The sequence below is a fragment of the Mauremys reevesii genome, linkage group 1 (genome assembly GCF_016161935.1).
Source record: "Mauremys reevesii isolate NIE-2019 linkage group 1, ASM1616193v1, whole genome shotgun sequence".
Classification (NCBI taxonomy): domain Eukaryota; kingdom Metazoa; phylum Chordata; order Testudines; family Geoemydidae; genus Mauremys; species Mauremys reevesii.
This window is the reverse complement of record NC_052623.1, coordinates 205265040-205279339: the sequence shown is the minus strand read 5'-3', so window position 1 is coordinate 205279339 and position 14300 is coordinate 205265040. Positions and strand designations below refer to the sequence as shown.

General features: G+C 47.2%; 1 protein-coding gene across 41 annotated transcripts in view; it reads left to right on the top strand.

The window, feature by feature from the left end:
* ZBTB20 (zinc finger and BTB domain containing 20) overlaps positions 1-14300 on the top strand; it is a 646879-nt gene that overhangs the window by 630858 nt on the left and 1721 nt on the right. For all 41 annotated transcript variants that reach the window (XM_039497079.1, XM_039497067.1, XM_039497069.1 and 38 more), the window contains one exon: positions 1089-2690. In XM_039497079.1, the coding sequence (XP_039353013.1) occupies positions 1089-2690 (1602 nt within the window). The remainder of the gene's footprint in view (positions 1-1088; positions 2691-14300) is intronic.

The window sequence follows — 14300 nt, the reverse complement described above, 5'->3', positions numbered from 1 at the left end:
GACTTCGCTAGTGTGCTTTACATAGTCTGTTGTAAAACTAGGCAAATATCTAGATGAGTTGATGTACCCTCAGAAGAACTCTCCGTACCCCCAAGTGTAACACGTACCCCTGGTTGAGAACAACTGATCTAAAGGGACAAGAGCGGGAGAAGAGAAGCAATATTAAATCAAAAATAATTCTTGGGAGAGAGAGAAGTGGACTGAGAGATTAAAAAGATAGTTATTTTTTAGCCAGCTGTAAAAGCAGTGAGAGGTAAACAAGAGGACCAGTTAGATCTGTACCTCCACATTCGGGTCTTGTCCAAACTATCCAGACTTTTTGGTTAAGCCAAGTTGATGAAGTTCTCCTGGGAACAGGCATTTTGGCCAGGTTCCTTTTACTTCCCACTTCTGGTCAGGCAATAAATACCCTCAGACAGTGTTTGTCTTGGTATTGCAGCAGTTCTAGTCCCAGCCGGTGTAGTGTCAAAAACCCCACGGTGCAGTGAAAATAGGGGAGAAGTTAATGGATCTCCTTTGATTCATGACCAAGGGTTAGTTCACTTTTGAGTAATGAATGACCTAAACCAAAACCCTGGACACACATACAATTGGAATTTTGGAAAGGTTTCAAATCTAAATCATGGTCCAGATTTGGATTTTGCAAATGGCTGCCACCTTTATTAAAGGCTGAACTACAATACAGAATCTAACTATGCCCTAACTTTGGGGATCTCAAAATCCAGATCTAGATAGAGGGACAGAAATTTATAAACTACAGCCTCATCATATTACCAATGTGGTGTAAAAATCATTACTGTAAGTGAGAATCTGACCATTAGTGTCTTGTCTAGTTTTGCTTGAAGATTCAAGGTGTGGGTCTCTGCTCGTCCATCCCATAGAGATCCTGCTAAATCTTTTCCCTGGGGAGTTGATAGTCTCCATGCATAGAGGTGATGCTTTGTGCTCAGTGCACCTGTATGGTACCTCTAAGATGTTCCCTGTGGCGTATATCCAGTGGGCAAGTGTTTTAGCCAGCATCTCAGCAGTGGACATGCAGAGGACAAGCCCTGATCTGTCCCTCTGTTTTGTCTCATCCTTTGCTACAGGTAACATCAGTTGCAAGGGGATGACAGAGCGCATTCACAGCATCAACCTTCACAACTTCAGCAATTCTGTGCTCGAGACCCTCAACGAGCAGCGCAACCGTGGCCACTTCTGTGACGTGACGGTCCGCATCCACGGGAGCATGCTACGCGCCCACCGCTGCGTGCTGGCGGCTGGCAGCCCCTTCTTCCAGGACAAGCTGCTGCTGGGGTACAGCGACATCGAGATCCCCTCAGTGGTGTCAGTCCAGTCCGTGCAAAAGCTCATTGACTTCATGTACAGTGGGGTGCTGCGGGTCTCACAGTCAGAGGCCTTACAGATCCTCACAGCTGCCAGCATCCTGCAGATCAAGACTGTGATTGACGAATGCACAAGGATCGTCTCGCAGAATGTGGGGGAGGTCTACCCAGTGATTCAGGACTCTGGGCAGGAGACGCCCAGGGGGACCCCCGAATCGGGCACCTCAGGGCAGAGCAGTGACACAGAGTCTGGTTACCTGCAGAGCCACTCGCAGCACAGTGTGGACAGGATCTACTCGGCTCTCTATGCCTGTTCCATGCAGAATGGCAGTGGGGAGCGCTCCTTCTACAGCGGAGCAGTGGTCAGCCACCATGAAACGGCCCTGGGGCTCCCCAGAGACCATCACATGGAAGACCCCAGCTGGATTACACGGATCCACGAGCGCTCACAGCAGATGGAGCGGTACCTCTCCACCACTCCAGAGACCACACACTGCCGCAAGCAACCACGCCCAGTCCGGATCCAGACCCTGGTGGGCAACATCCACATCAAACAGGAGATGGAGGATGACTATGACTACTATGGCCAGCAGAGGGTGCAGATCCTGGAGCGTAATGAGTCTGAGGAATGCACTGAGGACACTGACCAAGCAGAAGGCACTGAGAGTGAGCCCAAGGGGGAGAGTTTTGACTCTGGAGTCAGTTCCTCCATTGGGACTGAGCCTGATTCCATGGAGCAGCAGTTCATGGCTAACCTGGGCCGAGAGGGTCAGCAGGAACCTTCCCAGGCAGAGCAAAATGAAGTCCCTGCTGAAGGCACACAGACCCAGCCGCAACACCTAGATGCCAACACTTCCTCGCCAGACAGAAGCAATGACATTGAAATGGACAGCAAAGTGCTCACTGTCAGTAACAACAGCGAAAAGGGGGCCTTGCAGCCTTCTGTCAACACAACAGTTGCCCAACCATTGCCAAGCACCCAGCTTTACTTACGCCAGACAGAAACCCTCACCAGCAATCTGAGGATGCCGCTGACCCTGACCAGCAACACACAGGTCATTGGCACAGCTGGCAACACCTACCTGCCCGCCCTCTTTACTACACAGTCTGCTGGCAGTGGACCTAAACCTTTCCTTTTCAGCCTGCCCCAGCCCTTAGCTGGCCAACAGACACAGTTTGTGACAGTGACCCAGCCTGGCCTGTCAACCTTTACTGCCCAGCTGCCAGCCCCACAGCCCTTGGCCCCATCTGCGGGCCACAGCACAGCAGGGGGACAGGGTGAAAAAAAGCCTTACGAGTGCACTCTCTGCAACAAGACTTTCACCGCCAAACAGAACTACGTCAAGCACATGTTTGTACACACAGGTGAGTGCACGGCCACTTGGCTTATCTGTGAGCCCAGGGACAGGCCTTTACAAATATGCAGTTGATTTTGACGGGTATTCCATTTCCCAGTGTGCCAGTCCCTAACTCAGACGTGAGACAGCCTTCAGATCCTTACTGGGTTCCAGTTATCTCTGGGCACTATTACTGCCGTGATGAGAATATAACTAGTGTTCACCACAACATGGGAAGGGAAAACACTGGATGCCTGATCCATCAGCCTTTACTCACATGATGAGGCCTATTGAGGTCAGTGAATGAGTAAGGGCCTCAGGACAGGCTCCTGGTTAAGTCTATAGATGGTCCCTTTAGGGATCTAAGGGTGTCAAGGATACAGGAAAGGTAACTCTTCCTTTATACAATGAAATGTGTCTTAAGTGACTATCCAAGGAAATAATTAATACATGTTGCCTAGCACAAGTTGATCTTTGATTAAAGGTGAAACAAAACGTTATTGGAAACAACATGAGGAATCTTTAACTGAGAGCCATTAAAGCATTTGTCTGTTGGAGGAGGGGTCATTAGTATTGGGTCATTCACTGCTATGTGCGTCTGTGTGCATGGAATACTTGGTGGTGGTGTGACGTTCAGTTGGTTGCATTACTCATGAGTGATGAAGCCAAGTCTGAGTTATGCAGGTCGGCCTAAATAAGTGCCAAGACAACCTTGTAAAAATGACCTACAACAGCTTTCCTATACATTCAAAATGTATCTGCATTAAAGGCTGGTGTCTTGGGACCTTCTAGGGTTAGAAGCAAAAGATGTGTGTCCCACTGGGAAACTGGGAATCTTTACTTCCAATTGGGATAAAGCTCCCTTTTCTAGCCTTGGAGAGTCTTGAGACTTTGAAGCAATGACATTTCTTGTATGGAAAAGCTGTCCTTGGTTCAGGGCTGAATCCCAGCTGTCAGGCAGTTATAATTCTGGGAGGAAATTCCACATTTGGAAGGAGAAGGAAGAAATATTTACCTAGCTGCGTGAGCACTGAAATATTAGAATAATATGGATGGGGTGGGAAATGGGCAGAGTGCAGGAGAGGCAGTCACAAGAGAGAGAGAAATGTCTCTCGTGCTTCTCCGATTTCTCACATAGATATCACTTCCACACACCTGGCATATATGTATATATAAAATAGTGTGTACATAATTTTATTTATATTTATATATAAATAGCACTTAGATGCTATTGTGAAGCATGCTCTAAAACACCTAAGATATACATTATTGGTTATATATTATATTGCTTTATAAACCATATATAAAAGTCCTGTGGCATTGATATATACTCTTGCTATATAAACAGTAATTGTTACAGAAGCAATAAGGACTTCTGCCTTGTAAAACCTTATAGGAGATAGTTATGCAGGCTGCTTTAGGTAAATCACATGATCAGCATTGAGGAAATCTTTGCATAGAAAGCAGTCTTAAAAATCATCAGGCTGAATTAGAGCCCTTTCCTTGATCCACTCACACACACTATAGAATCACTTAAGGGTCACCCAGGGTTGGACTGGGCTGCAGGGGGCAGTTATGTATAAAAGTATTGTGGCGTTCAGGGTTGACACAGCAAAACTGGCATAGCAGCCCCTTGCCAACCTTCTCTACATGCAGCACTTGTGTCTCAGGATATCTTGCCATCACCAGCTGATACCTACAGTAGTTAATTGGCAAAACATTAGACTAGTGGTTGAGAAATAGCCAGGATCAACCATAGAAATGCACCCAGGTGAACCAATTCAACATGAGATTCACCTTGCTTGTCCCAAGTGGAGCATTTCCATATACATCTCACTTCTAGGCCAAATATAAAGCAAATCAATGGTGAAGCAGTCCTGAGTCCAAAGAGTACCTAGTGTGGCCGTATCTCAGCTCCCTCTTTCCAGTCATGGATATGTAGCTAAAGCCTCTGCATTGCCTCACTCCAAAAAAAATAGAAAATCAAGTCACAGAGTTTCATCCCAATTCCCAGAGCTAGAATGGCTCTTCCATGAAAGATCCATTTGGGTTAGCTGTTCCAGTAGCTAAGAATATGTCCTGCAGGTTGTAATAGGAGCTTCAAGCCAGCAGAAGGATAGCACATGTGGAGTAGTTAAGGAAACATACAGGGCCCTGCCTAAATATTTGACCTAGAGCTGCCACTGACTCTCGATGTTCTCAGTCCTGATTCAGCAAAGATTCTCTTTTGTGGATTGGAGAATTCAAAATTCATAGACCTTCAGTGACAAGTGTTTCAGTGGGCGAAGAGGCAAAGGGGAACTCTTAACATATTTCCCAAGTGACTTGCATTTCCATTTGGGAGCTAACTGACTTCTGGGATACTCTTGAAAACCAGTACATGGGCGAGAAGATTCCAGGCACACCTGAAAGGAATCTGTAAGAGTGCTGTGCAAACTTGACTAGATCCTTGGCCAAACAGCAGAAGCCAGGGGAATAGAAGACCAACTGTGTCCACTGCTTGGATGGCTGGAGGAGTGGCTTCATTGTCAGAGTGCTCAGGCCTGTGGAAGGAATCCCAGAGAAGAAGCTCTAGAAAGGCATCAGAGCAGCAGGGAACAAGTGGGGAACCATGAAATGCACAGGCTGTGGCTTAGACTTGCTGTATGAAATGCAGTCCCAAGACCCTTAGGAGACTTCGAGCCCAAATAAGAATTCAAAGACCTGGAGTCTATAAAATATCCGCCCAGCTTCCATGCTTCCAAAAACTAAATGTTGGTGTGGTTTGCATACAGCATAGGTGCTGTAGTACACACATACGCACGCCTCACTCCCACACATACAGGATCAATGCTCTGTCTCATGTCGACTGGCATTAAGCTATCCAACAGTGCAATTATTTAACTAAGATGTACAGTATTGTGAAATTAAAGCTCTAGAAAACCTTCCTTACACATTTGAAAGCCTCACTGCCTTTTCCTTCATGTCATGGTTTGATAATTTTTGGTCAGTATTTCATGCCACTCTTCTTAGTGAGATTCAGATATGGGAGAAAGACCCCAAATGAGGAACACATACATTTTAGAAGTGCACATGGCTAAAACTGATATGGGGTTCATGTCCTGAAAAGTAACGTTTCCTGTAACCTTAGTTTCTTCGAGTGCTTGTACATTTCCATTCCGATGCAAGTATTTGCCCACCCCAATCACAGTTGCTGGAATTTTTCCCCCTAATGTGATACACCATCAGGTCAGCTCTGGTGTCTCCTGGTGCTGCGCACTCATAGCGCCAGAATAAAGAGCCCTGCTGACCTTGCACCCCCTCAGTTCCTTCTTACCGCCCATGACGGTTGCTGGGACTCCTCTGGTTGCTTCAGCAAACTTCCCAGTGGTTTTTCACTATCTTTCTAGTGTAAATAGTTAATCCGTTGTTTGTAGTTAGTCAGTTTTTAGTTATATTAGTGCTGGACCCTTCCCTGATCAGTTAGCAAAGTTTGTCCGTTCCCCGGTGCTGGGGCATGCCTCGGCCATGGAGCTTCAAGCCTTATGCTTCCTGCGGCAAGTCGATGCTATTGAGCAACCTGCACTCAAGCTTTCTCAGGTTCTTGGGAAAGGCTCATAGGAAGGACTGCTGCCAGATCTGTAAGAACTTCAAACCTCGCACAAAAAAGGACCAGGAAGCGAGATTGAAGGTCCCTCTCAGGGAAGAAGTTCTGAGACCCGCTTCAGAGCCGAATTGCTTGGACTCAGTACCGAGTAACTCGGCGTCGGTGCGGAGCGCTCCTCCCACCAGGCAGGAGTCTCGACACCAGTACCCAGCTCCAGTGCCTAAGAATAAAGAAGCAGCAGCTGGAGAGAGCTGGGGGCGGGATAGCTCAGTGGTTTGAGCATTGGCCTGCTCAAACCCAGGGTTGTGAGTTCAATCCTTGAGGGGGCCATTCAGGGATTTGGGGCAAAAATCTGACTGGGGATTGGTCCTGCTTTGAGCAGGGGGTTGAACTAGATGACCTCCTGAGGTCCCTTCCAACCCTGATATTCTATGAATCCCCAGCACCAAAATTCACCAGACATGAAGACCGGGATAGAGTGAGATCCGTGCCAAGCCACTCTTCCACCTCAACACCCGGTACTGGCAACTCTGGCACCTACACAGGCTGCGCTGACTCTGGCTTTGGAGGCACCAACCTTAGGCAGGCAACATGGCTCCAGTATGTTCAACTCCTGAAGCATTCACAGCAGCCAAGGACCTCCTTTCATTGCCAGTGCCTCCATCTTTGGCAGTGCAGGAGTCAGCATTACCAGTGCCATTGAGCAGCAGGGAGCCATCTTCTCCCAGGTACCAGGACTATTTTCCAGGGGAAAACCCTCCTTGAAGTCTCATCGCTGGCTTCACCACTGCGGCACCAGTCTCCAGCACCGACGGGGTCCACACTGCCCTGGTCGCATCACTGAGACTCCTCATCATTGTAGTTGGAAATGGGGTCATTCTCCTCTTGCTCTCACAGCTGCCCACACTACTCCCTGAGGCACTTGTACTCCTCTATGGCCCCAAATTCAGGGGTGCCACCAAGTGCTTGGCCCTTCTGAAATCCATGGGGGCTGGTGCCCATGCAGTGGCCCTTCCAGAATCCATGGGGTTTCCCCCCAGCCCAGGGCTCTCTCTCAAGATCCTCCTAATTGGTGGTCTCTGAGAGCAGAGCACCACCAGTGCCTTTCCCGGAGGCTCCTGATCTGAACTCCGGTACTGAGCCTGGTACCGAACTTCAAGAGGAGGCCCCATGGGTCCGGGGAAAAATGGAAGGAGGGATGGAGGCTCCTCAGTCGGTGCTGGCTTCCTCCTACTCCTCCCCAGATGAGGCTGTGGTGACATCTGGTGTGTCTCCTCCCCAGGATAATCACAAAGCTCCCCAGGTGGCCTCAAAGCGAGTGGCCTCAAATCTGGGCATCCAGGCAGATGGCTGTGGGCCATTCAATGAAGCCATCATGGACCCATTTAAGGTGTTGTGGTAGACCCCCACATCCCTTCCTCCCATGGCAACCTGTATGAAATGGCGTTATTTCATGCCAGAGGAGGGTTACGAGTTCTTACACTCACACCCCCCTCCGGGATCCCTGGTAATGTCAACTGCTAATGAAAGAGATTGCCAAGGGCAGTCGGGAGCAATGCGTAAAGCAAAGGACCTCAAAAAACTAGACTTGTTTGGCAGAAAGGTGTATACTACGGGAGGGCTGCAACTTCGCATAGCAAACCAGCAGACACTACTGGGCTGCTATGACTTTAATATGTGCGATGCCATGCAAAAGTTTAAAGACTGGCTGCCTCAAGAAGCCAGACAGGAGTTCTCTTCGCTGGTCAATGAAGGAAAAACAGTAGCAAGGGCCTCCTTACAGGCAGCCGTGGACACTCTGACTCTGCAGCTAGATCCATGGCCTTAGCTGTAACCATGTGTAGGAGCTCATGGTTGCAGTCGTCTGGGTTTCCTCAGAAGATTCAGCAAACCCTCAGAATCTCCCCTTTGAAGAATCTTGCTTTTCTCAGAGCAAACTTGATGCTAAACTCCTAAGGATTCCAGGGCAACCTTGACGTCCCTGGGGTTGTATACCCCAGCGGCTTCTAGGAAACATTACAGGCCCCAGCAGGCTGTCCAGTACTTTGCCCCATCAGCCCGGGAGGACCCACAGAGAAGAAAGGACAGGGGGGTTAGGCATAGGCCTCCTTTGCCAGCTTTCACCTCGGGTCCAATGCAAGTTGCCCACAGGCACTCAGGGAGCTCAAAGCACTCCTTTTGTCAGGATGCTCAAGGTCGACATCCCAGTCCCTGTGATACTGGATCCAGTTACCCCTCTGTTTTTGGACTGCCTCTCCCATTTCTTCAGTGCCTGGGCCTGCATCACTTTGGACTGCTGGGTGTTGAGCTCAAAAATGGGATACACCCTCCAGTTTGTGTATACCTCACCTTCCCACCCTCCCTCCCTATCTCTCTTCAGGAACTCTTCTCACAAGCAACTATTAATACAAGAAGTCCAGTCTCTCCTTTGGGTGGGAGCCATAGAAAAGGTTCCACAAAACTTGAGAGGAAAGGGATTCTACTCACATTATTTCCTGATTCTGAAAGCCAAGGGTGGTCTCCGACCTATTCTAGACCTGTGCCGCCTCTACTGCTACCTCAAGAACTTAAAGTTCTGCCTGGTCTCCCTGGCTTCCATCATTCCCTCTCTGAATCCAGGGGATTGGTATGCCACCCTTGATTTAAAAGATGAATGCTTTCACATATCAATTTTCCAAGGCCATAGAAGGTTCCTCAGATTCATCATAAACCAGGTATGTTACCAGTTTGCTTTGCTTCCATTCAGCCTGTCAGCTGCTCCGTGAGTCTTCACCAAATGCAAAGTACAGGTCTTCCCGTATCTCAGTGACTGGCTTGTCAAAGGCCAGTCCAGGACTCAGATGGAATCCAATATCCACATCATCCAATCGTCCTTCCAGGCCCTAGACCTGCTAATAAACACACAAAAGTCCACTCTCGTCCTGGTTCAGAGGATAGAGTTAATCGGGGCAGTTCTCGATTCCATTCAGGCCAGAACCTTGCTTCCAGGAGACCAGTTTTGGGAGATCATGACCCTGAGAAGGTCCCCCAAGGCCCATTCGGTTATGACAACGCAGAGCTGTCTGAGTCTCCTGGGCCACATGGCATCACATATCATGCAACACACAAGGCTGCGTCTCAGATCTCTTTAAGTGTGACTGGCCATGGTTTATTCACCTGCCCATCAGCATCTGGACTCAGTTCTCACCATACCTTCTTAAGTCCTCATCTCCCTGGAGCAGAGGCTGGACCACCGCGTGGTCTGTATGGGTGTACCCTTTTTGCAGCCCAACCTTCAATGTCTTTGGTCTCGGATGCGTCATTGTTGGACTGGTGAGCCTACTTGGGGTCCCTCAGGACTCAGGACCTCTGGTCCTCAGAAAAGATCTCTTTCCATATCAACATCAGAGAGCTCAGGGTGGTCCACCTATCCTGCCAGGCATTCCTACCTCACATTGTAAACAAGGTCATTTTGGTTCTTACAGACAACATGATAGGTATGTTCTACCTCAACAGGCAAGGTGGAGCATGCTCTTCCCTTCTGTGTCGGGAAGCAGTTCATCTGTGGGAGTTCTGCATAGCACATTCAATCTATCTCAAGGCTTCTCACCTCCTGGGAGCACCGAACCAGCTGGTGAATTGCCTCAGCAGGTCCTTCTCCACTCACCCTTAACGGTCCCTTTGGCCAGACATTGCAAGGATCATTTTCCAACAGTGGGGAATTCCCCCATTAGACCTACCCAGATCAACAGGAAATGCCACCAGTTCTGCTCACTGCACGGCCACAGCCTGGGGTCTCTCATGGACAGTTTCCTGTTACCGTGGACAGATCACCTGTATTACACCTTTCATCTTATCCCACTAGTGCATGAGGTTCTGATGAAGGTCATTCTCATAGCCCCAGCATGGCCAAGGAAACATTGGGTTGCCACCTTATTAGGCTTTCTCGGCAGAGGCCCCACTCCTGCTACCTTTGTTTCTAGATCTGATCTCCCGAGACCACAGTCGGCTACTCCATTCAAACCTCAGCTCCCTCCATCTGATGGCCTGGAAGTTCTATGGCTGAATCCAGAGGAGGAGGCATGCTTGGAGCAGGTCTGTAAAGTCCTGCTAGGCAGTAGGAAGCCCTCCACCTGGACCACTTACTTTGCAATTCTCCATCTGGTCTTCCCAACATGGAGTTCTGCCCTTGTGTTCCTCTTTGCAGCTTATTTTGGTGTACCTATTACATCTGAAACAACAAAATGTGGCTATTTCTTCAGTCAAGGTCCACCTCACAGTGATTTCGGCCTTCCATCCTCTAGGCAACAAGAAGTCTGTCTTCTCGCATGAGATGGTTATCCTTTTCCTTGAAGGCCTAGAGAGGTTGTACCCCAGGGTAGGGATCCCATTTCTTCCTGCGACCTAAATCTTGTCTTATCAAGGCAATGTACTCGTTAGTTCACCTCTCCTGGAAAGTTGCCTTTTTAGTGGCCATCACCTCGGCCATATGGATTTCAGAGATTCGTGCCTTCATGTTGGAGCCCTGGTATATGTTTTTCTTTAAGAATAAGGTGCAGCTGCATCCGCACCCAGCTTTCCTTCCAAAAGTGGTTTTGCAATTTCACTGCAGTCAAGCAATCTTCCTACTGTGTTCTTCACAAAACTGCATTCAAACAGGGAGGAGCAACCTCTACACTCTTTAGATGTTAGACTGGCCCTGACCTTCTATATACAAAGAACCAAGTCATTCCATAGATCTGCTCAGCTATTCATAGTAGTAGAGGATTCTCAACTCACTGTGCTATCACCCAGCAGGCCAGAGACAATGTCAGCTTTGACCGAGCAGTATTGCAGTCAGCATGTTAATGAACTCCGAATCCACCTCTTATGCAACTGCTTGGGAGTCATCTACATTGGAATGGACATGTGCAAGCACTTGAAGAAGAAAAAATGCTTACTAACCTTTCTGTAACTCTTGTTCTTCGAGATGCGTTGCACATATCCATTCCAAGACGTACCCCCATTCCTCTCTAGTCAGAGTCAGCTGGTAAAGAAGGAATTGAGGGGATACAGGGTCAACAAGGACCTTTATACTGGTACTATGTGCATGCAACACCAGGGGGTACCAGAGCTGACCCAATGGACACCACTAGGGGGAAAAATTCTAGCAACTGTGCTTGCGGTGTGCACACACCTACACTGGAATGGACATGTGCAACACATCTCAAAGAACAAGAGTTACAGAAAGGTTAGTGACTATTTTTTCATGGCTCTGCTTGTTTTGATGCAAATAATTCTCAGTAGGAAAAGATGACAGAAGGATTGTTTGGTAAGGAAATAAATTTGCATCTGTAAAAAATATTGATTTATTTGTGAGGTTCCTCGGAGAGACGATCCCACAAAGATTTTGAAGCAAATGATGGCGTAAATACCATATCACAATATATATGAGGATATAATAATGCAAACAGTTGCAAACATGGAGGGAGAGCAGGAGGATACATTTTCCTGGCTAGCAAACTATTGACCATGTGAAGCCAGGGAACAGGAGTTCAGAGGGATATGAAATGGGGAATTTCCTGGTTGACACAGATAAACTATTGAACGTGTGGAGTACGCATTTTAATGGGTTGGCTTCTGCTCCTGCTGAAATCAATAGGCAAAACACTTATTTGCTTCAATGGAAGCAAGACTGGTTCTGAGGAGGTATAGGTCAGATGATCTGATTAATCTAGTTACAGGCACGGTTAGATAATCCCATCTATGCAGCAAACTCACCATGCTAAAGCCCCATGACAGCCTGACAGTTGTGTTACAGATGTGCTGGAAACCCACATGTTTAGGAATCGTGTTTACCATGTTTTGCATTGAATCAGTAACACTACCTGCTATTACCTTTTTAAAACCTCAGTAAAAACCGATAGTGGAGAAGAGGTCCTTAGTTTTGTATATTTGTACCATCCAGACTAATGCACTTGCATTGAGGAAGTAGTAAAATGGGGAAGTGCAAATGGAGGGATATCAACAGGCCTTTGCTTTGTTTGCTCAGAAAGCTCAATTGCACAATGTATGTGGCCATCACACCCAGCAGTTCTCTTTCGACCAATCTCATCAAAGACCTCGGATCAAAACCCTAGTTGTTTGCCATACTAGATGGGAAGGAAGCTCTCCCTTCAGCCGCGTTTATCTATGCAGATTATTGAAAACCTGTGACCCTGATGACTGGCAAGGGTTGCTAAACCTTTTCCTTAAATCCTAGATGAAAGAATTTGTTATTCAGAGAGGCAGAGATGAGAACAAGTGGTGTAAATTTGTACCACATTGGCGTACACAGGGGGAGAGAGGAAGCGCTTTTGCCAATAATATTGCAAGCTGTGGGACAGATTCGCCACTGGTTTAAGGAAGTGCAATGCCTGAAGACAATGGAGTTGCACCCACTTATGCTAGCCACTGATTTGGCCCCATGCATTCCCTGTCTATTCAACTGCAAAGTAGCTGGAGAGGAATAAAGGCTCATAATAAACGTATAAGCCCTTCCCCACCCAGTCCGAATTAAATGATCTTTTCCGACACAGAGTTTGAGCCATATACTGTAATCTCACAGCAGAAGAAAGCAATTAAATGTTGCCAGTGGCATGTTCTTGTCTCTGCACATTGATATGAGACTAGGCCATATTGCAGTTTAAAGTAGCCAGCACATATACTTTAAGAGAAAGCAGAAATGTCTCTTCAAAAAGCATCTCCAGGGGCTAGGAAATTGGAGTGACCAATGGGCAAATAAAAAAAAGTGCCATTACAATCTTTTTAAATGAAATGTTAGAATCCTTCTGAGTGGCAATAAGTTCCTGGGATGATGAATTAAAACACTTGAATGCCCCGAATATGATTTAAGAAATAAAGTTAAGGAGTTACAAGTTTTGGTGTGGCATTTAGGGATTTAGATGAATGCTAAAATGTGGAGTGAATATCATGAAAACATTGCCTGACAGTACAGTGTATAAGGCTGGGAATTGTCTCCCAAAGTAAGGGGTGGAACATCCTGTGGAACAACTGAAGCTAATCTGGACAAATCTATCACATATACTGGACTAAATGATGCCATCAGTTGCACCCTTCTGGTCACTGGGTTGCCTGGATCAAACTGAGGGCAGGCTTAGACCCACTGTAGGGAACGATCTTAGATTGGCTGGGAGTGGAGAATACACTGGGATAGAGGGCCACATCCCTAATTCCCACGATTGTTGGTGTTCGATTGAAATGGCAGTCACACCATCTAATTCTTGTGTCTGTCATGCGGGAGATGTAGCCATTGTATGAGCTTTTGCTTTGTGCAGCTGGCCCATGAATTTTTGTATGTTCAAATAGCCTTTATAGTTATTCTTGCAAATTGTTCAGCTGCCACGTTTGACCAGAACAAGGAGCAACACATTTAAACCTCTCTTATGAAATAATAATCCTTTGCCCTTCTCTAGCACCTTCCATCTGAGAATCTCAAAGCACTTTACAAACATTAATGTATTAAGGGTCACAGCTCCCATGTGAGGTGTGGGTCAGTATCATTATCCCCAGGTGGAGAAACCGAGGCCCAGAGAGATGAAGTGATTTGACCAAGGCCAGCCAGAAGGTGAGCGCTAGAAAACAAGAATGAAACACATTTTCTAGTTCCCAGCCCTGTGCTCAGAGAGCAACTGTAGCTGAGTGGTTAGAACATGTGTCTGGGAGCAAGGGAGAGTCGGGTTCTCTTCCTGACTCTTCCAGCAACTTGCTGTGTGACCTTGGACAAGTCATTAAGGTCCAGATTTTAAAAGGTATTTAGGCATTGCTGTGCTCAGTGATGCAACGCCAAACAGATTTAAGAGCCTGCATCTCATTTCAAAAGGGAGTTAGGCACACTTAGGAGCCAAAATCCCATTGACAGTTGATGGAATTTAGATGCCTACATTCCTAACTCACTTCTGAAAATGAGATATAGTCTTCTGAGTCAGTTAGACTTTGCAATGCTGAGCACAGCAATGCCTAAATACCTTTAAAAATCTGGGCTGAATCTCTTTCGCCCTCTGTTTAATTGGGGATAATGATCGTCCCCTTTGT